The following is a 26,348-nucleotide window of genomic DNA, read 5'->3' as shown; positions in this document are numbered from 1 at the left end:
CTCCCAATAAAATAATCTAAATATACTGTTTTTAGTTTAGTTCTGACGCAACCATCAATGGCTTCATCTCGTACTACTAGTGAAAGCCAGGATGGTTCGGTCGAACTGCGTGGTCAAAGACCACGTGGTCCAAGACAAGTGTCATGTGAAATACCAGAAGATGTTGAAGTGCAAAGTGGCAGATTCAGAGTTTCTAGATTAATTTCAGAAAACCTACGAAATGGGATAAATAACCAAGTAAGAAAAAACAAAAGGTGTAAAGCTTATAAATTAACAAAATTTTAGAATGTACCGGGTGCCGGTTTAAAAAGAAGTGCTTCTTCAATTGACGTTTCAAGACCCATTCGAGAGCATCCACAGTTACAGAGAACTATTTCTTCAGTGGGATCGCTTAAAGCTGAACTACTGAGAAATGTGAGTGATTTTGGTTCCACTATTTTTATATACCAACCAAACTCATTTGTTGTTTGTATTTAAACATTCAACAACTGTTCTAAATAATTTTGACCATAAAGTGGCAGAGTTTTCAGTCCAAAAAAAGCGGTGGCTATCTGGCTATACTTTAAAAGAATTAACTATTAAGTGTAACAACAGTAGATCTCTGCTCTCCTCTTGCAAATTAAGTTTCGATACTCTTGAGCGAAAAACAATATCTTGTCTTAAGAAAAATTAACAAGATTCCAGTGATGCTTCTAATTTAAAACTTGTAAATAATATCTCATTACGTAAGTAACTAAACTATATTTGTAGGAAACAAAAACGACTTCAAAAATGTTTCCAAAAACTGTGTTTTTTTCGTAATTTGTGTTTCTCTACATTAGTAAGCACTGAAATCAAAATAATTCTGTTGTTATTTCATTTTAATATACAGTGTTTGTGTGATCTGTGGCTACTCGTGACTTTTTACTTTCCTAATATAGGCAAAGGAAGTATTGTACTTAAGTCTATCTGTCACACGGTTACTCTAATGTTTTCTCGACGTTTCGTGATCCTTAGGCTACGAAAAAATAAGTCTTTCATTCCGTCTGCCGTCTATCCGTACGGGACAAACTGATGAAAAAATATTAAGCAAAATATGTCTAATCATTGCCACCAACAACTTGATGACGTTACTTCAAAATGTTTTTTAATAAACGCCATTTAAATTTTATAAAATAACATAGGTACTTGTATTTCTCGTTTATGAATCTGCTTGAGTTTTTACACTTGGCATTCAAATTTTCAAAGAAAAAAATCCAAATTAATTAATGACGAATACCACTTTTTCTTACACTGTGACTGCTATTATCTATATTTTTTAACTTATAGGGGTTATCATAAAATAAATAAAATTTCGCAAAAACAAATTTCGTTTGTTTAAATAACCTTCAACCACTTTTTAAAACTTCCATTTGTTCTATGTACCTAACTTAAAATCTTTCTAAATGGCAATTTTTATTTTACTCTTACAAGTTAAATAAAAAAATATTATAACAATGAGTGGAAAACTACAGAACGGCAGCAATTGGCAATAAATTACCGTTAACTTATTTATAGGCCTCTAAATCAAATTTTGTCCAGTGGTGATTTATTATACACAATTTTTCGATGAAAAAACTCTCTCTAATAAACTAATAAATAAAACAATAAAGCAATAAAGATTATTTACAACATTTAACAATATGTCGGACGTTCTAATAAAAAATCGTAAGGATAATATAAAAAATTACCATTGTTGTTCTACAGAAATTGTGAAACCAGCGATAGAGTAATTGATATTACACAGTAAATATAAAACACAATAAATGTACCCGGTAAAATAAAAACTGTAAAAACCTATAAATAGCTCGATGATGGTTGGTATAAAATCCGAATATTTTTCAGAAATTGTGCATTTGTTAAGATATGAACATCTACTTTCATTCAAGCTTATTCTGTGAATTAATAGTAATATCATAGTACTTATGGGCGGATAAAAAAGAGAAAAGGGGAAAGACTTAAAGGAACTATATAAAAGGAGAACATATTAAATTAAGAAAAAAATCAGGTGGGATGAATAATTTTTCAAGACACTAAATTTTATAAATAAAATTATTAAGAAGATTCATTATAAATGCTATAATTTCTGTAATAAATCTAATTCATTTTAAACAACTTTGGTTTAATAGATATTTATTTTATTAGGAGTTTAAGTGATACTTTATGTGTCGAGTATGGACGATTAAACGCCGAGCGATAGCGAGGCGAATTAAGTCCATACGAGTCACATGAAGTCACTTAAACTCCGAATGAAATACAATATTTTATTTTCAAACGATTAATCTTCTTTTGAAATGATTATTTCCTATCTTCTTGCTTCATTAAGGAATTGCCTTGATTTTACTTACCATGGTTACTATGGTTGACAACCGCTATGATTTTCACATATTTATGCTCCGGCGGAGTATAAATGCTTTATTTATACGCCGGCGGAGTATAAGTAGTACTTATACGCCGCTCAAATACGGTGTCATAGAAATGACACTTAAACCCCGGTAAGAGCGTCATATAAGTGTCAGTTATATGACGTTTGAAAATAAAAGAACTTTTAGATTAATAATAAGGAAGCCTGAGAACTATAAACTAAATATGGCATACCTACTGTGAAATTTTAAACTGCCACATATGAAAATCAGTTTCAAAAAATACTGTGATCTTACTACATTTTGCAAAAACCTTTCTAAATTAATTATTTCTGTTACCTCGTTTGTCTTGTATTTTTTATATATTTTTTTTATGGAAACCATAACTTTAAGTAGTTATAATTTACAATAAAAATGCGGAATATACCTAGCGGGCAGAATCGTTTCTAAATAGATAGATAGATATTTAAACTAATCTCACACATCAATCTTTAATATAGAGTAAATAGTTAATGATGATAAGGGAGAACTTATGAAATTGTAGCAGTAATTGTTTCAATATCTTTAGGTATATTTTACGAGTAAACAAGAAAAAACCGCAAAATAAACATGAGAGAACTTGACACTTTTTTCATCGGGACGTATTTTTTAACAACGTGCCGACTGTATAGGTCAAGAATTTTTTAACTAAACTGCATATCTAAATCACATAGATTAATCCTTTGTTAAAAATCACCGCTATGGGAATATAAGACTTCCATATTCACAAGCATTATTTATTACTGTTGTTAGTTTGTTAGTTATTATTATGAACACAGTTTTGTCACAATTTTGCATAAATAACTTAATCCGAAAATAAAAACAATTTGCCAAATATATATTTTGTAAAAAATAAACTAAGCAACTAAGTTCCGAATTGTTCAGTCATCGGTTATATAATAGTAAAATTTCTTGAGAGAGTTCTTGCACAAAACTTCACACCAACATTACGATACAAATTCATTGTTTCGTTAAAAGCCACCGCAGACAATTTCTTAACTTCTCAAGCATAGTCTTTGTCTTATTATTAATCACTCTGATTTGAATCCAGCTTAATCCGCATCCTTAATGAGGTTTGCTTTATTTCCTTCGATAAACATCCGTAAAATAAATAAAATAACAAATCTTGACGAAAGCAACTTGGTACTTATTGAGATTTTTCGCAGCCGAATGACCAACCATCCTCAATGTCACGGTCTATTTAATGCATAGGCAAGAATTAGCTTTTGTCTACACGAGTATGTTTAGAATCTTTTGTCACTGTCACTTTTCCTCATACGAATTAACCCTCTTATTCAATCAAATACTACTGACATACACTGTTTATTTAATTCTGCTTTTTAAACTTTGTTTAATTAACCTTCTAATTAAGTCAGCTAAAGTGAAATTGTAAGAATTAATGACAATAAAGAAGGTTTTACATGGTGGAACAAAAAAAAGACCGTTCCGAATGCTCGTCAGGCGAAAATACAATGGACTGAAACCTTTACTTTCCGCTGTTCTTGTAGTTTAGTCTTCAGCGAGAGAAGCGTAGCATTTTGACGAATTAGCAATGTTCCTAAAAAAACTAGTTACAAAATGCAGTGCACGCATGATCGGTTTGTTACACACACTTTTCTGAAACGATCTCGGCTTAATGAGAATTTGCACAAGTTAAATTGTTATGTGTTGTGTTCGCAGAATACCGGATCAAAGAATGGAAACATGGTTCTGAAGTTAGTTTTGCCTACAAACAACAATAACACGGAAAATGGGAATTACTTGACCAACACATCCATTGATGAGATTTTGGGTGAGTTTTAAATTATTTTATTTACCTTTTTTTACTTATTTTTGTAAAAATTTCAATGATGCGCTCCGGTTGAAGCTCGTAGTTGCATAATTATATCGTTTTTACAATTTATTGAATAGGTCAATAAACTTTGAAAGACTTATACCTAACTTATAAGACTTTTGTTTTTTTCTTAATATACTTTTATTTTAGCTCATTGTATTTGTTATTGTACTTGTATTTTTTCTCAGTTTGTCTCGAACATAATTGTCATATGTAAATATAGATGTTCCCAACACTCAGCACTAAAATTTTCTTAAGTAATTATAAATATTGATTTAAATTTAAACAATTATTATATTCACTATTTTTTATTATTTCCCAAGTAATACAATGTTCATGTATGATACGACATTTAATGTATTTTCTACCGAAAGGACAATAAAAAAACATAATCAAAGACAGTTACAGATTTTTGAAGATTTGTCTTTGATAAAATCTTATCAAATTACCGTCTATTTGAAGTTTAAGTTGAAAATGCAAATGATCAAAGGCAAACTTTTCAAAATCCATGGCTGTTTTTGAAGGTGTTTTTATTGCTCTATCGGTATTTACTTCATTAAAAAAACTCCTCTACTTTTATTGGAACTTCGGTCGTTTATATGCGGAACAATATCATGTATCTTGGATGCGAAAAAACGAGAAACAAAAATTTTCATCCTGTGCTTTGTTTTGTCACTTTGATAGTTGGTGTCGTTTTGACATTAGTTGTCATTTGTTCAATGCTGGTGAAAAAACTAGTTTATTCATAAAATGGCGTGTACTAACAACAAATATAACCCTACTTTCAATAAACCATGTTCATTGCATGAAAAAAGTGATATAAATATGTCATTTTTTTGTGACATTTCTCACTAACTGTAGAGTGTAATTTAATGAATGTAAGTTTTGTGTAAGATGTAGATTTATTTTAGAGTATGTAAGAAAAACTTATTCAAAAAATTTCACTACATTTTAAATTCCTGATGATTTCTTATTAAAAAGATCATAATTAAGATTAATTTAGATTAATTAGAATTTAATGTCACAATTAGCTCCAAGTAAATTATGTATGTACCTATTTCTTTAAAATTTTTTAATGCATTACAAAAACTTTTGTAATAATCAATAATTAAAATTGTCCTGCTTAATTTGTTGAATCTAAACCGTTCAATTTTGTGAAATGTGTTTAGGTAATTTTACAAATTATTAGTTCTCAGAATAATAATGAGTCGTGCACAATTTCAATTCGTGAGAAACAGTCGATAATAATTATGCCACTATTAAATTAGTGTAGGATTAATTATCTCAGCAGGACTTATTGCCTGTTAAAAATTTCTACACTCATTTGAAATAGTTGTTTTCTCGGGATCCGCCAAATTAGTCATGCTTACTTATTCTCTTTATAACAACATTTAAAAACAACTTTTAGTTTGTTATCTATATTAGTACAAGAGACCAAGCAAGAAATTAACTTCTTGATACCTATTCTAAACTTAAAAGTTTGACCTGATATAGGATAATAAATATGTGTCACAGTTTTACATTAATTACATTAATGACAAGTTGCACAACAATTTGTAGCTTACGCAGATAAAATCATAAAATAATAATTTATATACGGCAATTAAAACAAGTGAACAAAAAAAATTAGTTTTAATGAATTCCGTATCAGAGATCCTACTTATTAAACAAATCATGTAGTTATAATTAGATGGAATCGATTTGACTCATTGTTTTTAGTAGTGGCACAGGAATAAACAATGTTTAAGTAGTTTAGTTAAAAATAATAATGTTCACTACACTCTTAAGCTTCGTCAAATGATTTATTCGTTGCAAGGATTTTGTTGCAACAAATAATTCCTAAATTCATAATAACAATTTAATTATGCTTTTATACAGAAATAGCTACTGCTTGACTTGTAAGTAATTATATTTTACACAATTTATCTATGATACAATTAATGCTTATAAATATTTTTTTTATAATTTAGATTCTTTTTAAACCAACTGAATTTAATTTTTACTCGTTACATTTTCAATTAATAGCTCTTATCTCTACTTCCATTTTAAATTTAACATGAAAAAATAGGCTAAATTATTATTTATAAATAAAACTTGTCTCATCTTCTCATATGTATAACAAATTCTATGTGCATTTCAAAGTATTTTATCTCTACAGGTTTATCTTATATGACAGCGTTAATTTATTGGTAAGGAAACAAATATTAAGGATATGTGGCGATAAAATACTATTACACGTTTTGACAAATTCTCTGTAAACATTCTTATCAAACCAGAAAAACCAAACCAAAAAAAGTATTAATATTTCTTAAAATATCGTCACCAAGAAAAATAAATTAATTTTGATATACGCAATATATAACACATAGATAACTTACTTACCTGATGTTGTTCATGCCCAGTTAACTGATTGTCAAAGGCAAACAATGATAATGTTGCTGGATTCCCAGAATTTTGATACGAAAAAATGTGTTCGAAGAACAATTTAAATTCACATCTAAATTTACATTTTTTTTTGCCATTAAAATAAAATGATTTTGTTAATTTTTGTTTCATTTTATTAAAATTAAATCTGTATTTTTATTTTTAACTTTCGTAGTTCATAGTTATTTGCACTGTTCTCATTTCAGATATATGTATAATATAATACTTCATAAAATAAAAAGAAGAGTATTTTGTTCTTTCTTTTAAGAACTACGTAATCATAGTTATAACTATAACAAATAAGCCACAACAGAATCACTGTTATAATGTTGTGATATACAGGAAGAGAGAGCTAAAAGCGAACATCTCGAATAACTCTTCTATTTATTAGCCAAAGGTAATGATATTAAATTTGAAATACAGAATAACAGTCCACGGGCAATGGTAAATTCACTACTTTAAAAAAAGTAACGGACAAAATTTATTACAGAAATAACATTTAACTTTTTTGTTTTCTAAATATTGCAGTTTTTTTTCAGAAAAGCATAATAAATGAAATAAATTCATGAGGCTCAAAAATAGTGAAGCATCTATTTTATTTTCGTAGAAACGTGCTTAGAAAACAAAGTTCAAAACATGCTTTCAGACAATATTGTTACGAAATAAACCCATACGCCGCCCTGGTACGACGCCTATGGGTTTTCTAGTATGTATCTCTTTCTTCTAGTATGTAGTATGACTCATGGGCAGGGCGGCGCGACGTTCGCTAAAGGAAAGCCTGGAAGCGGATGTCGCGACGGGCCCAGAAAACACTCGAAGCGGCGTTCTCGATCCACCGAGAGAAACGTATAGGTTTAAATAGAGGCCACCAATGGGAACGATTATTTTTCAGCCAGTCCAGTCAGCAAGTCGAGTCGAGTGAACGAATGCATTCAAGTTGCGCCACGGAGTTATTTTGTACACAATCGCTGTAATAGTTAGTCATATCAAAATTAATAAATACTGAACTTTGCACAGTACTTTTTTGACAATTTTACACTAAAATAAAAATTCAGATAAATTAAATAAAAATTTGTGACGATATTTTTTTTAATTACTGCGCTTTCTGTCAACTATTTCATGTTAATGAAGCGATGCATATTTAATAATACTCATTCATGTTTATTTATTAACTAAATTCCTTTACATAGGTTCATAAAAAAAAAGTTATTCTAAGTGTCCTCACCCTGTACACAAAAATTTCTGGAAAATATCCATTGCTAGTAAGTTCATTTTTTGACGATGCATGTTGATATAATATGTGCATCAAATTATAGGATTGAATATCTATATAAAATAACCTCATTAGTTTAATTATTATCAATTAAATATCACTGTATTCAGTGATACTCAAAATTCAAATTTATTTGTGCTTGCTTAATATAGTTACACTTTTCACAATACTTGTATTCGAATCATATTTTTAAAACTGATCAAACCTAAAATAAAACAAAATTTTTCAAGAAAAACAAACAAACATGGGAAATACCTTTTATAGTTAAGAGAAAAAAAAATTAAAATGCCACTTAAACGCGTGGCTTTCAGCACTTTCTGATTATTTATTTCATCCTAACATCTTAATCCTGATAACAACAGTTAATTTTACGGACTACAGGTGAAAGCAACACCAGACGCCGAAGTGTAGGCAGCCAACAAGAGCTTTATTCCACAGCTGGAACCGAATGCTACGTAAATCAAGCCTATACAAATGATCTGGACGAATACGCTCGCAATTATGCTCAATCACCGATCTCTTACGCATCCAGCAGTGACCATGCAAAGGCAACCAGTGTAGAAGACAAAAAGAAAAATTTCAGGTGAGCACAATAGAGTAAAAAATTGAACACAAAACGTGTCTCGCTATGAAATATTTCGAAAATAGCGAGACCATAGAACGGATTTAATAATGATAGCACTCTACGAGGAAACGGCAATTACATTTTACAGTTGATCATTGTTGGCGACATTGCTGCCATTTGAATTCCAAATTATAGCGAAATTATATGAAGTATTCAATTACAAAATGATCTACATGCGTAATTTATTTCACACAATGTACCGATATTAATCTGAAAACGTGGCAAATGATGCTTTCAGGAAGCACCTCACCAAAATTCTCAGCTCTATGTACGCCCTCTTCATCATCACTCTTGGCGTGATAGTGTATATAAGCGACACTTTTATTGTAAACGGATCTTTGGCTGAAGTAAGTTCGAAAGATAATTTTAATAGTGGTCACATTTTTGGACGTGATGTTTCAGGCATTCAGCTTGTATCTAGTGATTGCTGCCCTCATTTTTATTCTTTACATAACGGTGGACATTAAGCTCTTTGTTATGAAGAGAAACAGGTACAATGACTTGTTACAAAAGAACGTGTCCGAGGAAATTGAGATGAAAGAATCGCCTACTGGCGAATTTCAACTTAATATCAAGCTACCCGAAGCCATCAAGTTAGGGAAACAATTAGAACATTATTATTGCTTCAGCAAGGACAGGCATTCAGGCAACTTTTATTTGAAAATCGGAGCCGCAGGTATAATTTAGCCGAAGGGAAAGTTTTTCGTAGCAATTAGTTTTATTATGTTCTTAGGTTTCTGCGTTGGTCACTTGATACATAGTGGACTTCTGCTAGGATATCAAATACTTTTTTTAACGTCAGATGGCGAAGCTTTCTACGAATGTGCCACCCTTGTAAGTCTTGTGTTGGACATCTTATACCCGGTGTACTCCTTTTTGCTGTTGTACTTCATATTCAAATATTCAAATGTAAGTATCGAAAACGTAAAAGAAGTTTATAGTGGACACCTCAATTTAATATTTCGCTTTGACTTCTCGAGATAATGTTAACAGATTATAAAAAAAGGCATGGATCAGTAATTAGTCACTTCCTTATTCTACTTATCCACAAAATTTGTTTTATCTAGTGTTTTATCAAACGTGACTACTGTTATCAAAATATTTCCACATATTACTACAACATCTATTTTTATTTCAATTCGTAATCATTTTAAGTAAGTTCGGAAGCAGTAATGATAAATAATAATTTTTTTTCACTAGCAGCCATGACGCATGCAAATGTCGACTCATTTAGTGGTAGCAAATTCAACTTTTGCGACCACCGGTTCAAAAAGAAAAATTGAGGTTATGTATGCAATGTTTGATGTGATTATTTCTTAAAAAATGAACAAATGTGTGCTACAAACATTACTTGAGTATACGCATGGTAGTTGGTAGACGGTAGAAGATAAAATGATTAACTCAGGGACAAGTATAAACGGTTTTCTTTGTATTGAAGATTTAGATTAAGTTTGATTAGAAATCAAAACAAAATCATGTTGCGTCAAAAAATTGAACGTTTATTTTTGCAGTTTATTGTCTTATGGTTTCTACTAGTGAAAAAAATAGTATATTAACCACGGTTGCAAAGCCACTTCTAGACCTCGCGCTTCAGAGCCCTCGACGCTGCGCGTCTCGGGTTCTAATTTGCGCTCGGTCTAGAATGCTTGGCTCTGCAACCTTGGCTAATAATATACTATTTTGATATTGCGATTTCGTTTTTATTCCGTTCCGATGTAATTAAAAAAAACAATAAGAAAGCTTAGCGGTTCTTAAGCAATACTAATAAAACAGGAGAGTCAGAGAGAGGTTTATATTGCTTTTGACCTTCTGCACTCTTTTTCGCATATCACTGCTTACTTCTGTTACTTTCATTAATTAAATTTTTCTCTATTCAGAGATATTTCATCCAAAAAATCTTGATCCAAGCATGTCGCAAAAAAATGATATATACCATTAAAAAACCTTGATCCCGTAATATTACCTCCACAATTATATTTATAGTTGCATTTCCTAACATCCCATATAAGACAATTATAGCACAATATAGGCATATCCGTTATGATACCATAAACAATTCCGGTTGTTATCTTTATAGATCTGTCACCTATTTAAAAATTTATATAAGCTTGCCTACTTTTCTTTAATTACACCTTGTTTCTAATAATTACTTTGTTCAATAAAAGAGTTTTGAAATTTGAAATTAAGTGCAACAATAAATATCCTTTATCAAGGACGTATGTAAGTACATTTTTGTTTTGTTACAGATAATAATAAATCGCCATGTGGCGATAGTTCGTTTCGCTCTAATGCATTGTATATCTGCAAGTCTCTGTTTCTGGATGTGGACAATCCTACGAGAAACAGTGGAATCACTTTCTAATCACGCTCACGAAGACGACAACACCGAAAATTCCATCACTACCCTTTCCGAAATCTCATTTTTTACAAGTCAACCAGTTGCCTTACCGCTCACTTCTTACAACAAAAGAGGCGCTTCACTATTGAAGACTTATCTAAACGCTTCCTTTCATCAATTTGTAGGCGAATGTGGGAATGACGTCGGCATGAGTACAATCTATCGCAACTATTCCCCTTATTTGTATCCATTCTCCGTGGAGTACAGCATCCTTGTCGGTGAGCATCACATAATCACGTGTGTGGCCGTTTATTGAAACTAAATGTTTAGTTGGGGTGCTGGTCGTGATATGGGGAAACATCGGAAAATGCAAAGAGAAAGAGGAAATGTCATCCGAGCGACAATGTGACAGTCCCGAAGGAAACAATGATAATCTCGAGAGCAACATCGTTATTCACGCCGATTGCCATTCAGCCAACAAGGGGCTGTTTAGTGGAATTGTCATCATGGTGTTGACGATTGTCAGCGTCATATTGTTCCTCATTGCTGTTAACGATGAGTAAGCAACGCTTTTTAATTTGTGGTAGAAAAACTTTTTACTGATGTGTTTTGTGAGATACCTCTTCAAGCGTATCGCTCAATACCGACCTGAACATGTGATTCATACTCAAAAATTAATATAAGCAGTATTGATGAACAGTTCTCGTTAGTCAGTGTGCATTTACTTTCGAATCATTCCATCCATGCAACAGTTTTTCTTTTCGTATTTTATTTTGTAGAAACAATTTATTTTGAGACAAGTGTGTATAAAAATGAGACATGATATGCCACAAAAGTTATCCAGAACTGTCATTTCCACTAAACATTAAATGATAAATAAGTACTTCTCAGTTATTTGTAAATAAAAAATTAGGAGTATAAGATAAGTATTACAGTCAATAGTGAGATCCTTTCGTTCTCTTAAACATACGTTTTTACCTAGTTGGTTCCTAATTCTTTTTTTTTTCAATATGGCAGATTAAGAAAAAAAAATAATAATAACGCTCAAAATAAGATTTATGGCAGCAAAAAAGATTTATTATTAGATAAAACATCAAATTATCATCAAATCAAGAATTTTTTATTGTAAATACAACTGGAAAATACCAGTACAAGAGTAATACACGGTTATTTGGATTACGTATTTGCGGTAAAATTACAGTAATTCTGAATTGCGATTGGATTTCTTCAGTTTTTATTTTCTCAATTAAACTCGTATTTTCTACAAAATTCTCCCTATTAATTAAATCTTTTTAATTTTTTTCAGTCCACAAAGTGTTTTCAACAAGTATAACTTCCATGCCTCTTTAAATAAGTTGTAATAACAACGGCATTATTGACGAAATGGTATATTTAGCGAAAGCAGTGTCCAATGTATTCCTTAATTATATATATGTAGCTTTATATTAAATAATAACAGAGATTACCACAAAACGATGAAAGAGACACTTTTTCAAAATTGAAGAGTTAATTAGGTAATCCCAATACAACTGTGGGATTTAATTCAACCTTTTAGAACTGACCAGAAAAACTACTTTTGACAGACCAGACATTACAGGAAGTGTTAATGAAATACTGTACACAACTTTTCGGCTTTCATCTAAAAATAAGGTCTACAATTTATAGCTCCTCCACTAGCGGAATCTGACTCAGAATCATAATTAGAAAATGACAATAGTGACATGACGACTCAGATTTTAATAATAAAATACTAGATGCTGACTTTGAATAATACGTAGAACTAAACTATTTTAGTAAGTGAAAATAACTAAAACTTTGAATACTTAAATGCATCTTGCCAGAGGATAAGCGACTTGTCAAAATTAAACTAGAGTTAAAATTTACTGTTAAATAGTATATAGATTTACCATCCTGGAATATTTTAGGCTTGCAGAGCACTCTGAAGAAAAATTCTAAGAGAAAATACACTAGAAAATTAAGGAAAAATCTAGTAATTCTATAACTTTAGTCGACAAAAGCCCCTAAATTTTGCTTTATTTATTAAGATTTAAATAAATTGTGTTCTCCTATTAGGACAATCAAAAGCATTTTTTGCAACTGAAATGCACCTAGCCTCAATTTTCCAGTAATATGTCTTGATTAGCTATTACACATTCAGTTAAAAAATAATTTCTGATTAAATTTTATGTAAAAACTCAGTAAAATTAGTTTAATAATAATATTTGTTGATGATTTTTAAAATGGCAAACATGGTGAGGTTTTTTTTTTCTTAAACTACGAAAACATCTCTTTATTTTTATTTCATGACCAAGAAAAAATAGGTCTCTCGTTTCCGTCTGTCTGTCTGTCTTTGTCGTTTTTATTAGACAGATAATAATAATTTTGCCTAGTTAAGGTTATCTAAATTTTATGAAATAGTATACTCCCATGGTTTATAAATCCGCCTTAATTAGACTATAAAAATTCTTTTGTGTACTATGTTCCTCTTGGTTCATGTCTCGTTTACTGCTTGAAATGCTTCGTCGTTGAGTGGAACTGAGGATTGATTCTTGGAATTATATTTTGCCTCATGTGGGTTCGAATCCTACTTTTTATCATTTTATATTAAAATAAATAGAATATTGTAAAATCAAATTTTATAATTTTTCGAAAAAACTGATTTTTACTTCCCGAGCGTAAGCTCAGAAAGTATAATAATCGAGTCCATCGGACAAATGCCACTTTTATGTTTTCTCGACGTTTCATAACCCCTACAATATGAAAAAGTAATCTCTCGGTCTGTCCCCGAAATTTGCTGGACCGATTGTTGTCAAATTTTCTATGTTTGTATATGTATTAGAAATATCATGTAGATGGTTATATCATCCCCACCAATAATTTGATGACGTCATTTCAATGAATTGTATTTTAAAATAATTTGAATGTTATAGAAAAATATACACCTATATTTATAGTGTATGAATCCGCTTTCAGTTTTTTCGCTAAACGTTCAAATTTTCGCAAAAACATTTGGAAATTATAATACGTACATTACTAACACCCTGTTTGAGCTTTCATGGCGCAGCGCCTATATCGGATAGAAGGCGACATACGGCGCAGCCATACCACCTGCGGTTGTGGGTTCGATGCCGAACTTGGCCCTTTTTTATTCCATTGGTAATACACTGTGATTACTTTCCCTTTGTGCTGTGACTAGTGCTATCTATGTTGATGACACAGCACGTATGAAAAGGATATTTTAAATAAAAATTTAAAAACGCGAACATTTCATTACAAAAGTCTCACTTGAAATATCCAGCTACTTTGCCACGGTATATACTTTTGTAAATAATACGTTTTCCTAAAACAAGTAAAATTTTTAAAAGCAAATTTTATAAAATACACGAAATATTTTTTTTTATTAGGGCAAGATACTAAAATTGATTAAATGATTGGAGAACAAGTTATTTATTTATCTCCTATAGCAAATTTGTGACTTCATCACATTTTTTTTTCTGTATACGTTTGTTGAAAAATATGCTGCAAGGTTCTAAAACAATGGATAAATGATTTACTTAATCGTGTTGATGAAATTTATGAATGGTTTAGCTAATTCTTCCAAAATTGTCTGAATAAAGTTATAATTTTTATTTTAATGTACAAAATAAAATTAAAGTGACAAATATAAAATTTCATCTATGAATCCCATTTCGTTTGACTGTACTCAAGTTTTGTCTAAATAACATAGGATCATTTTTTTATTAAATACCCACTGGACTTCTACTTTAAAAAAGCTAATAGTTTTCTTGGATGTTTGATAATGTCCACGTTATAATGACATTTGAGGTGATTTTGGACATCAAAATATGTTTGTGACCACAACGCAGAAAATTTTATTTTGCTGAAGAATCTACCAACTGCGCCGATAATACAATTTGTGGATTCCTTATTATTATTTTTTTTTTTTGATATTGTTGCCACCAGATTTAGTTTTGCACTTCTTGCAGCCTGTTTTATTTTGGGCGGTAATAAATTTTTTCCATAATATGGAATGGAACCAACGGACACGCTGTGACAAATAATAGTAATTTATGTCTTAAGGGGATAATTAGAAAGGTTATGGCACGAGGGAATGTTTAAAGCTTGACGAAGGAGGGCTTTGAATTCCCCGAGGGCCACAATCAACAATTATGCTCGTGGTACATACGTTTTATTCTATTTTAGTTTCTAAAATATTTTTAACGAAATATATTTCCGGGAAGATTGTGTGAATTGTGCCGATGCGAACTTTAATATATACATAGGTGGCTATTATTTTGATGTTGTTATCAATAACAACCACGTTGTTTATTTGTTAAATAATTAAATTTTCAAAATACAAACTGAATGCCCGCATTATCTCACTTTTGTAACATTTGTCGTATTTCCGATAATTTGAGAAAAACACTGTTTTGATTATGAACTTATTTTAAAATACACTTTTCCATTGAAAAATTTCAAGAAAATCCATATTCTTAGCACAACAACATTTTCCAAAAATTCGTACTGTTAGTTACTGTATATAAAAACATCTTTTCTTACAAGCGGTAACATTCTTTAATTAACAAAAATTAAATTTTCCAATAAGTGTCAATCATTTCTAGACACACTGTATATAAAAGCGCTAAAACAGCTTTTTAATAATTTTCCCTTGCAATAAAAAGAGCTAATTCTGGAATTCGTAGAAATAACTGAGATATTCATCTATACAAGTTCTAAAGATAAAATTTCGATTTTATCTTGACAGATTGTCAAAGTTGTTTACAGTAGTATTTTCAAAAAATTCGTCATTAAGAATCTTTTATTGATATTTATATTACCTACTTATCTTGTTTCAGTCGTTTCGAAGCGGAGGCAATCATTATCAATACAACCACCTCCATAATTATCACCTGCCTAATGACCATCACAAGCATATTCGCCTATCGCCAGCTTACTAAGCTAGATATTAGCAAAGAACACATGTCATTCCTGGACGATTTACTACTATTCATCTGCATTCCGGCATTTTTTCTTAATGGGATTGTTGTAATCATTCCTGCCATCGCAGACGGCAATGCAGGTGGCATTGTAGTCATTGTAATGGAAATTGGTCAAGTTTTAGTGCAAACACCTCTTATAATTGACGGTTTACGACGATGCAGCAACACCAAAAAGCTAAGAAAAGAAAAACCAGGAAGAGAACTTCTAACATTCTTGATTGTTTGTAATGTGGCTATGTGGATAATGCAAACGTTCGAAGTGAAATCACACAGTTTGCAAGATCATCGACAGGAGTATTATGGCGAAGAATTATGGACAATTATAAGCCATTTGTGTGTTCCGTTAACCATGTTTTATAGGTTTCATTCATCTGTGTGTATAGTGGATATTTGGAAATATGCTTATGAACCGAGTTCACATTAAATCTTGCGTAACGTGTTGTGATTGATTAAGTGTGTAATTGCCTAGTACTAGGTATTGACGCTAATCTTATGTAATTTATAATTTGTACAAAGTAAAGTATCTGTTTCTAAGCAACACATTTGTAGGTTCAAAGGTAATCCATTTTGTAAATTATTGAAAATATTGACAAAGTTACGAACTACTACCGACAAAATTTTATCCTAAATGTTAAATTGCCATTTTGGTGTTTATTCAGAATCGATTTTATCGGAATATTTTATACAAATAAATTAATTAATTAAATGTTTGCTAGTAAACATAATTAAAATAAAACACAAAAGCAAACCAATACGTGAAATTACAGGCACCATTTTCTACTAATTGCGTTACTGATAACAAACTGCGGTGATACTATGATGACATTATTACTGATTACATAGTAGAAAAGAATTTATCAAAAAACTTGTTTACGTTATACGTACTCAAAAAGAAGGCACATATTCAAAAATTAAAACATCTGATAAAAATAAGGACACTTAACATAATTAGGCCTGTTTAAGTATGTATCATACTTTTTTCAGAGAGCATTAAAACTTAAAGAAGAAGGCAAAATTTGAAGTTCACAGATGTATTCAATAATTTTAAAGATAAAGATTTTGTAATTCAGGTTCTTACATATATTGCTATTTCTTGATGTACAAGTTAACCAAAATAATGTCACACATTTAATTTTCCATTTTATGAACACAGGAAGAAATGTTGTAGTTTAAATTAGGCATTCCGGCTTGGGTTAATAGAACATCAGTTTCTGAAAGAAGTTATGAACTATTTTAAAATGTCTTTATCTAAATTCAAAATCTAAAATTATCAGTGAGTGCAGAACTCGTATAAGTAAAACAGACATTCATCGTAATCGCAACATAATCTCAGTCATAAAAAGTAATATTTCGTGAACTTAATATCTAACGTATTCTTTTCCAAGTTTATGCAATTAGTTTTAATAGGTGGTAACTTATATTCCGAAATAAGAATTCTTATATTTCTTGAGATATGTCTGTAACATTTATTAATTAAATAGGCATAGTTTTATTATGCTATAAATGCTCATATACGAATTAATCATTTTTGGACACTGGCTATAACGAATGTAACCACTCATTCAGACATTTGATGACTTCTTTAATTACGTATAGTCTGTAACATTTGTTTAGTATAAATTAGATATATTTCCAATGAAATGTTGCCTAAAAACATTAACTCGATTAGTTAACTCGGTAACTCAAACATAATGGAAAACCTCTTGAAAGAACCAGGAATACGAATGAGTATCCTAAAAATTCTTAAATTTTCCAGGTAAACATTGCTCATTTGAATCGAAAAATTATGGTGAATTTATATGGTTTGGTAACCAAAAATACTCATTTAATCAAAAATCGTTCTCGATATCGTATGGTACTTCATTTTTCGCCTTTATTTTTCATTCAAATTTTCGGTAGCAAACTTTAATTCTTCATTTCATACATGTTTTATTTTAAAATCTTTAACATTTATAAGATAAAAATTTGTGAACGGGTGCAACATGGTGCAACTGACAACAACCACAGACTTTTAAAAATATTTATATAAAAAGACACTGTTTTATCTAGTAGTTTCTTCAACTGTTACATCTTTACCTTTTAAATCAAATATCCTGTTAATTTAGAAAGAAATGGCGTAACAGGAATTTTTCTCTCTCGTTAATATTTTCAAGTCTGTTTATTGGTTTGTGTTTAAAATAATTTTAACTATAATATCACCAATATATCGTTTCTACCACAGTTATTTCGTTATTACCAGACATAACACTATTTGGTAGAGATTGAACTGAATAACTGCCTGCTTAATTTTAATTTATTGTTTATAAAATTCTATATTTTATGTTGATACTTTTGTTCATGTGTATACTTTTATATAGACTTTTTGTATGTACTTCATTTCAATAAAATAATGTAACAATCTGAACACTAAAAAAACCGATTAGATTTTCCAAAAATTCTTCTCATTTTCTCTGAGAACATTAAAAATTAAAAAATTGGTCTAAAGAGTTTAGACAGTACTTCCCTCGCTGTCGGAAACTTGACGACTGCATGCCTATTGTGTTTTTTTTTCTCATCACATTTTTGTACTGGGAATTTAAAAAAAATTGCGATGACGTCATCAACATTTTTGCAAGGACACGTATATCAGTTGGAATAGATGTAGTGTAATACTAAGAATAAAATTACTGTATTCCCAAATTTTCGGGAAAATGGATTGGGTCGTTTTGAATATTGATTTGTTATAATCAATAAAATAACGAAACAATTTACTCACGTATACGGCGCCGGCGTGTAATATGAGAGGGAACTGAAAATCGTGTATGTATAAGCATTCTTAATTTAAGATGACAAGCGTAACAGCATACGTGAGAGTCAAACAGAGAAACTGTAAACAAAACGACCATCGGTTTTATTGCTTCGACTTCCGCTTATTATATAAAACATTGGGTTTTATTTTAATTTTTGACGGTGGAATTCACAATTGGTTGATTATAAACATGTCTATTCCACATTCGCGGAACCTAGTCAGCGCATAAAACAAATGCACGTCTGTAATGTTAAAGTCGATGTAAATAAGCGTGCTACCCTTATGTTTCAACCGAGATTTTACTTTAAAAAATTTTGTGTCTACCAAATTGGCGTGGTCCAATGTAGTACTAACAATAAGTGTTACCTTTAATTTAATCAATAAAATAAATTGACTTCATTAATTTTTTTGAGCCACCTCTTAAGAAAATCTAAAAAATATGAATGGAATGATAAATCACAAGTACAACCTCATCATATTGTTTGCATTTTAGACAGGATTTATTCAGCAAAATTTAAGGGTGACGTCATCAATTTTTTTAGGAGGGATGAACAAATACATTTTGAACAAAAGTTTACCATGCTTATAATAACTTTAAAATATCTCCAAGATTTCAAAGCATTCGGTTTTGTAATTCCTGATTAAATCGATAAAATAAATTCACGCATTCATTAATTTTTTTGAGTCAGCCTGTATATACAAATCCAAAAATATGAATGGAATGATAAATCACAAGTACAGACTCATCATATTTTTCACATTTTAGATAGGATTTATTTACCAAATTTTAGGGTGACGTCATCAATTTTTTTAGGGGGGGATGAGCAAATAAATTTTGATAAAAAATTTACCATGCTTATGATAACTTTAAAACATCTCCAAGATTTCAAAGCATTCGGTTCTGTAATTCCTGATTAAATCAATAAAATAAATTGACGCATCCATTAATTTTTTTCAGTCACCCTGTATATACAAATCCAAAAAATATGAATGGAGTGATGTATCACAAGTACAGACGCATCATATTTTGTACATTTTAGATAGGATTTATTCGGCAAACTTTTGAGCTGACGTCATCAAGTTTTTGGAGGGGATAACCAAATATATTTTGACTAAAGATTTATGATGCTCTTTATAGCCTTAAAACATCTGCAACATTTCAAAACATTCGGGTTAGCAGATTCAAAATTAAATTCCAAAATGTTGTTTTATAATTTTGATTTTTTTTCCAAAAATCTAGACGTTTCGGGTAAAAACTGAATTCGGAGTCGTAAACTACATGTGCAGGACTATGTTATTTTATACAATTTAAGACCCATCTACTATGTACAATTTTGAAGTGACGTCATCGCATTAATGGTGGGGATGATCAGACAAATTTTGGTTACCGTTTTACCATCTACATGATATTCCTAATATAAGTACAAAATTTCACAACAATCGGTCGAGTACTTTCGGAGATTATCTGTCTAATAAAAATCCGGGACGGCAGACAGACGGACAGACGGACAGACGGACAGATGGACAGACGGACGGACAGACGGACAGACAGATGGAAATGGGAGACCTATTTCTTCGTATTCTAGGGGTCATGAAAGATCGAGAAAACGTAAAAGTAGAGAGTCGGCCGACGGACTCGATTACAATACTTCCTTTGCTTAAGCTCGGGAAGTAAAAACCCATACATCGACCAGAAAATTAATGTTTGTGATTTTTTTGTCATAGTGGCAGCATATTTAAAATTTTATGATGGCATACCTGATTGTCAAATTCACACCAAGTCCGCAGCTGCTCTCTTCTCAACACGTTGTTAGGTCCGCTCATGTGAAAGTTGACAATTGTGAACTGACAATAATGACATACTAGCATTGTTGCCAATAATTCAAAATTGCCAACACAAAAATTGTTTCAATCGTTAATAGTCACCCGGTATTAATAATCTCAGTAGTTCCATTCTGTCGGAACAAATGGCCATAATTGAATGACAAAGTCGCAGCATATGTATAACCGGCGTCATCTCTATTGATCCGTTGTGGTACAAATTACTTTCGCCCTACTAGTAAAAATAATTATTTGCTATCTCAAAAATTCCAGGAGTTCTACCCTAACATTTCACACATAATTAAATCCACCAGTGCTTTTGTAATAGCACGTATTTTCTAGAACTGATTATTTTTGTCTGTAGGGTGAGAGTAATTTAGACCACAATAGATGGATAGACGAAGTGACCTCGGATTAGACTGATTAATAATTGTTTTATGACAAACAGTTATGCTCTATTAATTTTATGTGATGCATCCATTATAACGAAATAAATCTACTGATGTCCACAGTTGTATAATCATGAGACAGAGTTACATATATCAAGTGTTTCCCGCTTCTTTATACCAAATATCAATGTACTTGAAACGTCCATTTTAGGACCTCTACTATTTCTTCTGTACGTATATTATATATCTTCGAAATTATTTCTCAAAATATGAGAATGCAGACCACCGAAAATCCACATGTTTATGTTATGTTTCGTCCTCAATTGATGTTTGGGAAGCAATTAATCAACAATGGATAAGATAACCCATATTATACGAAGGCAATTGAAATAATAATCATGTTATTAACTTGCTTATTCAATGTAATGCTCTTCAATGTAAGCTAACCTCTGCTAAATATTAACAACAAATTTTTCCAGACAATTATTCCCAACAAGAGGGGGCTAAACCACATTAGACTAAAATCACAACAACAATGTTTTAATTTTTTGGCTTATTGGCGAATTATTAGCCGACATCACAGAATATTTGGCCCCCGAGATTTTGTATTCTTACTCCTTCCTTCAGACTTCTTTTGTGACCCTATTTAAAGAAAAATATTTATCAAATTATCAGACTTCTGTCAACAATTTGATGAATTTAAGGTTACAAATAACACAAGAAATTAACGACATAAACTATTACCCAAAAATATTGAAGTATATGATCTTTGGAGTTAATCAAAGATCTCAATAATGTGCTTACAACGGAATAGGCAATTTTTTCAATATAATCTGTAAATTAGTTTTATTTATTTAATAAAATTAATAAATTTTATACCGATTTTAGTGTGTAACTTTACACTTACTTTATTAAAAATCTTATTATAAAGTACCCGCCATAATTGCTTTTACACTTGCTATTTATTTATCAATTTCGGTAGGTGTAATGTAATACTAATAATAACAGTATTGTACTCCCAAATTTTCGGGAAAATGGAGTGAGGCGTTCTTGACTTAATCAATAAAATAAATTAACTCATTCATCAATTGTTTGAGTCTCCCTATATAAGCAATTCTAAAAAATATGAATGGAATGTTAAATCACAAGAATATGCTCATATTTTCTACATGTTTGAGATTTATTTGCCAAAATTTTGAGATAAGGTCATCAATTTTTTGGAGGTGATAAACAAATATATTTTGAATTCAAATTTACAATGGTTAAGATAACTTTAAAATATGTACAATATTTCAAAGCTTCAGCTTTGTAGTTCCTGATTTAATCAATAAAATATATTGATTCATTCTTTAATTTTTTTAAGTCGTCCTGTATAAGCAATTCAAAAAATATGGATTCAATTATAAATCACAAGTATAGACTCACCACATTTTAGATAGGATATATTCGGTAACACTTTAAGATGACGTCATCAATTATTATTAGGGGAAAGCATTCGGTTTTGAAAACACAAAATTAAGTTGCAAAATGTTGCTCTGATTTTTTTTTTCCAAAAATCTAGATGTGTCAGGTAAAAAGTCAAAACGGGTTTATAAACTACAGGTGTAGGACCATGTTATTTTATACAATTTAAAACCCTTACTATGTAGAATATTGAGGTGATCACATTATTAGTGGAGATGATTAGACAAAGTTTGGCCAGCGTTTATCCGCATGGTATTCGTAAAGCATAAAAATTTCACAACAATCGGTCCGGTAGTTTCGGAGATTATCTGTCTAAAAAAATCGACACAGACGACGAACAGATAGGCAAACGGAAACAGGAGACCTGTTTTTTCGTACTCTACAAAATATGAAAGCAGCCAGTCGCCCGATGGACTCAGTTACAATACTTCCTTAGGTTAAGCTCGAGGAGTAAAAGTAAAAAGAATCAGCTTACAAAACTGCAGAAACAGTACCCGATATATAATCGACTGTTTTGTTAGAAACGATACACAACAAATAAAGTCGAAAACAGATCTACATCTTTTCCAAGTGTATTTCAGAACAAATCAACTGTAATTCAGATTAGTGAATTGTATTTCAGAAAGCGTCAGTTGTAATTCACAATAGACAGTTTTATTTGAGAAACCATTAATTGTATTTCAGAACAGTCACATGTAATTCAGAATACAACAATTGTATTTCAGATTTCGCCAATTGTAATTCAGAAAGCGTCAAATGTAATTCAGTCAATTTATTTTTTCCTACATAGACAGCTTCAATAATTGTATTTCAGATTTTGCATAAACCCACCATTAACATTTATAACTTATGGAAAATTAACAAACAAAAATGAAAACAACAAAAAAATTAATATGAAACACACGAGGAAACACATTAGCGACCAACTTGCATGTCTTGCATTGCCAGTGCTGCAGCATGGTGGACGGTGCTGTGTTGAGCAGCTCCAGCACAATCACCACCAACCACCGTTTCTTTAGCAGCGTCGATTATTTCTTCTAAATATACAAGTCGTTGTTCTACGACGCCTGGAGGAGCCACCACAGGCACACGAAGATGGGTTTTGGCATACGTTTTTATTTTTGACCAAATGTTTTCGATCGGATTAAGCATTGGTGAATAAGGTCCTAATCGTAAAAGAGTAGCTCCTGTTCCATTTACTGCTTCTTCAAGTGAAGAATGGCATGGGGCATTGTCACTGACCAAAACTAGGTCGGCGATTTCGTTGCCCATAGCTTGCCATTCTTCTAGCAATCTTCTAACCCATTCATTCGCTAAAAGTGCCGTAAAAGAAGCTCTTCTTCGCTCCATTTGTACGACTCCTGCAGCTGCAATTGCTCCTATCAGGTGCACATTAGGACCTCTAGCTACTGGAAGGTGTTGAACGGCTCGGTTTCCAACACGAGCTCGACCACGGGTTCGACGGCAGAACAAATTGAAATTTGTTTCGTCGATCCAGACAATTTGCTTCCCTTGTTGAATATACCTGTTTAAATTTTCAACGTATTCGGCTCTCTTCCTTTTATTTTCCGGGGTGTTCATAAAGACTGATTGCCGATGAACCCCCTTTACAGTGAAAATTCTACCTTCAAGATAATTCCCTATTGTTGATATTGACACTATTTGTCTAAAATGCTGCAAAACTTTGTCTTTCAACTGCTTCAGTCTTCTGCTAGAGTCTTCTTCAACCCATTCTATTATATTATCAATTTGTTGTCCAGTGAGTACTTTTGGTTTTATGCCACCTTTTTGAAGCATTAAAGGGCGACCAGAATGTACCCAGTGAGATGCCGTTTTGTAATTAATTCCCAAAGTTGTAGCCAACGCGGTCCAGTTGTCACCTCTATTTGCACAAGTGACAATTCTCTCACGGTCTTGAGAAGAATTTTTCTTGTAGCTTTTTCGTTCTATGATTTCTGTATTATCCACTTCGGTTCTACAAAGTGGACATACATGGTCTTGGTTAAGTCCATTCAATGGTTGCAGACAATTTGTATGGAACAAGTGTCTGCAGGGTAATAAACGTGCCACCCCTTTTCGCAGCATGGGCACCCTACATATGGCACAATTATCTTTTAAATTCATATTGAACAATAAGTAATTACACAACTTTTGTGACAAGCTATTATTAATAATAGTAGATTGTTTTATTAGGATTAAAAGTGCCATTTTTTGCGACGAGCAAATTTTGCATTTGCGAGGCGGAGCGAAGCGAAGCCGAGCGGATGCAAAATTGCGAGTCAAAAACTGACTTTTAATCCGAATGAAACATACTACTTTTTCGCCAGCCAAAAAGTAAATCTCAAAAATACAAAATATTGATAACAATAATATCGAGCAGAAATGAATCAATCTGCAAAGTAGTCTGGTATCCACGTCGTCAAGGCTTTTTTTGTTTGCTTACATACCATTGTTTTGTGAAAACGTTTGCAGTGTTAATAATGAATCCTGAAGAAGAGTTACCTCCCGATGTGCTAGAAGAAGCACAAAACGTGGTACTGAACTTGTTACCAACAAAATCGCGCGAAGTGTATGAGTGCGCGTATACCCGCTTCATCAAATGGTGCGAAGGGAAAAAGATTCAAACTTATTCTGAGAACGTCCTATTGGTATATTTTTCCGAATTGGCTACAAAAATGAAGTCATCCACACTGTGGTCGCAGTATTCCATGGTGAAAGCAACTTTAAATATAAAAAATGGCATAGAAATCGGAAAGTATTCAAAATTAAAAGCGTTTATAAAGAAACAAGGAGAAGGATACGTTCCAAAGAAATCAAGGGTTTTAACTAATGAACAAATAGAAGTTTTCTTAGACACGGCTCCGGATTTCAAATTCCTGATGATGAAAGTATGTTTATAACCTAATGAAGAGCTTATATTTATTTTACGAATTTTTTTCAGATTGTTGTAATCTTTGGCGTTAGCGGAGCTTGTCGGTGTCACGAACTATTACAAATAAAAACTGAAGATATTGAAAATATTAAAGCAGGTTTATTGGTAAAAATTCCTGATACCAAAACGAAAAAACCCAGATCATTTACGGTTATGGGGGAAAAGTATTTGAAATTTTACGAAAAGTATGTTGCGCTTCGTCCAAAAATGTTTAATGAAGGTCGGTTTTTTATTAAATATGTCGACGGAATGTGCCATCGACAAGTAGTTGGCATTCATAAAATTAGTGGTGTACCCCAAGAAGTAGCCAAATATTTAAAGCTAGAAAACTTTAAAGAATACAGCGGACATTGCCTACGTCGGACTTCTGCCACGCTTTTTGTGGATTCTGGCGGTGATATTACGTCCCTCAAGAGGCACGGTGGGTGGAAATCTGACAGTGTAGCCGAAGGTTACATAGAAGAGTCTCTTAAACACAAAAAAGATGTAGCAAAAAAAATTTTTCGTTTGGAAGAACCAGGTACAAGTAGTGAAACCACAAGTAAAATACATGAAGACGCAACGAATAGGAATGTGAGCGAAGTGAACCTAGAAGAATCAGGTACAAGTAGTGGAACTACGAATAGAATGATCACACGTGAAGACGGAATAAGTATGAATGTGGGAGCAGTAAACCTGAATTTTGACACTGTGACCAACCAGACAGCAGGAGCGGTAGAAGTGTTAGCGCAAAATATTATTACTGACCGCATGAAAAATGATAATAGTGACGGAAAATCTTTAATCCAAATCAATCGCAGTTGTTCTTATTGTACATTCAATATTAATTTTAAAATTTAAATAATTAATAACAATGTAAGTTAATAATAAAATTGGAAAATATTAATAGCATTTCATTCTCAAAATAAAACAATTGAAAACTTTTTAAGGCTAGGATTAAAAAAAAAATTAATGCTAGGATTAAAAAGGCAAAAATGACGTTGTTACTTTAGTAACGCAACTTTTTTTTACTCTCACAAAAACGTCAAGTTTTCCGTCCA

General features: G+C 31.5%; 2 protein-coding genes across 3 annotated transcripts; both read left to right on the top strand.

Moving 5' to 3' along the window:
- Positions 1–35: 35 nt before the first annotated feature.
- On the top strand, positions 36–18,323 carry LOC135130438 (proton channel OtopLc-like). Of its 2 annotated transcripts, XM_064057820.1 has the most exons (10): positions 36–237; positions 286–414; positions 4,101–4,212; positions 8,333–8,534; positions 8,815–8,923; positions 8,979–9,252; positions 9,310–9,485; positions 10,823–11,192; positions 11,245–11,473; positions 15,771–18,323. In XM_064057820.1, the coding sequence occupies exons 1-10, from the start codon at positions 58–60 to the stop codon at positions 16,336–16,338; spliced, it is 2,349 nt and encodes a 782-aa protein (XP_063913890.1). In that variant the 5' UTR covers positions 36–57; the 3' UTR covers positions 16,339–18,323. The 2 variants fall into 2 exon arrangements, with proteins under 2 accessions (XP_063913890.1, XP_063913900.1); XM_064057830.1 differs by lacking the exons at positions 36–237; positions 286–414 and adding an exon at positions 3,940–4,018.
- A 6,231-nt stretch (positions 18,324–24,554) lies between these two features.
- LOC135129569 (uncharacterized) lies at positions 24,555–26,148 on the top strand. The gene is made up of 2 exons (XM_064056790.1): positions 24,555–25,264; positions 25,318–26,148. Exons 1-2 carry the CDS (start codon positions 24,857–24,859, stop codon positions 26,146–26,148), a joined length of 1,239 nt encoding a protein of 412 aa, XP_063912860.1. The 5' UTR covers positions 24,555–24,856.
- The last annotated feature ends 200 nt before the right edge of the window (positions 26,149–26,348 follow it).

This window comes from Zophobas morio, unplaced genomic scaffold (assembly GCF_036711695.1).
Source record: "Zophobas morio isolate AGI-343-1 ecotype UQ-CSIRO unplaced genomic scaffold, CSIRO_AGI_Zmor_V1 ptg000002l, whole genome shotgun sequence".
Classification (NCBI taxonomy): Eukaryota; Metazoa; Arthropoda; class Insecta; order Coleoptera; family Tenebrionidae; genus Zophobas; species Zophobas morio.
This window is presented reverse-complemented; position numbering and strand designations above follow the sequence as displayed.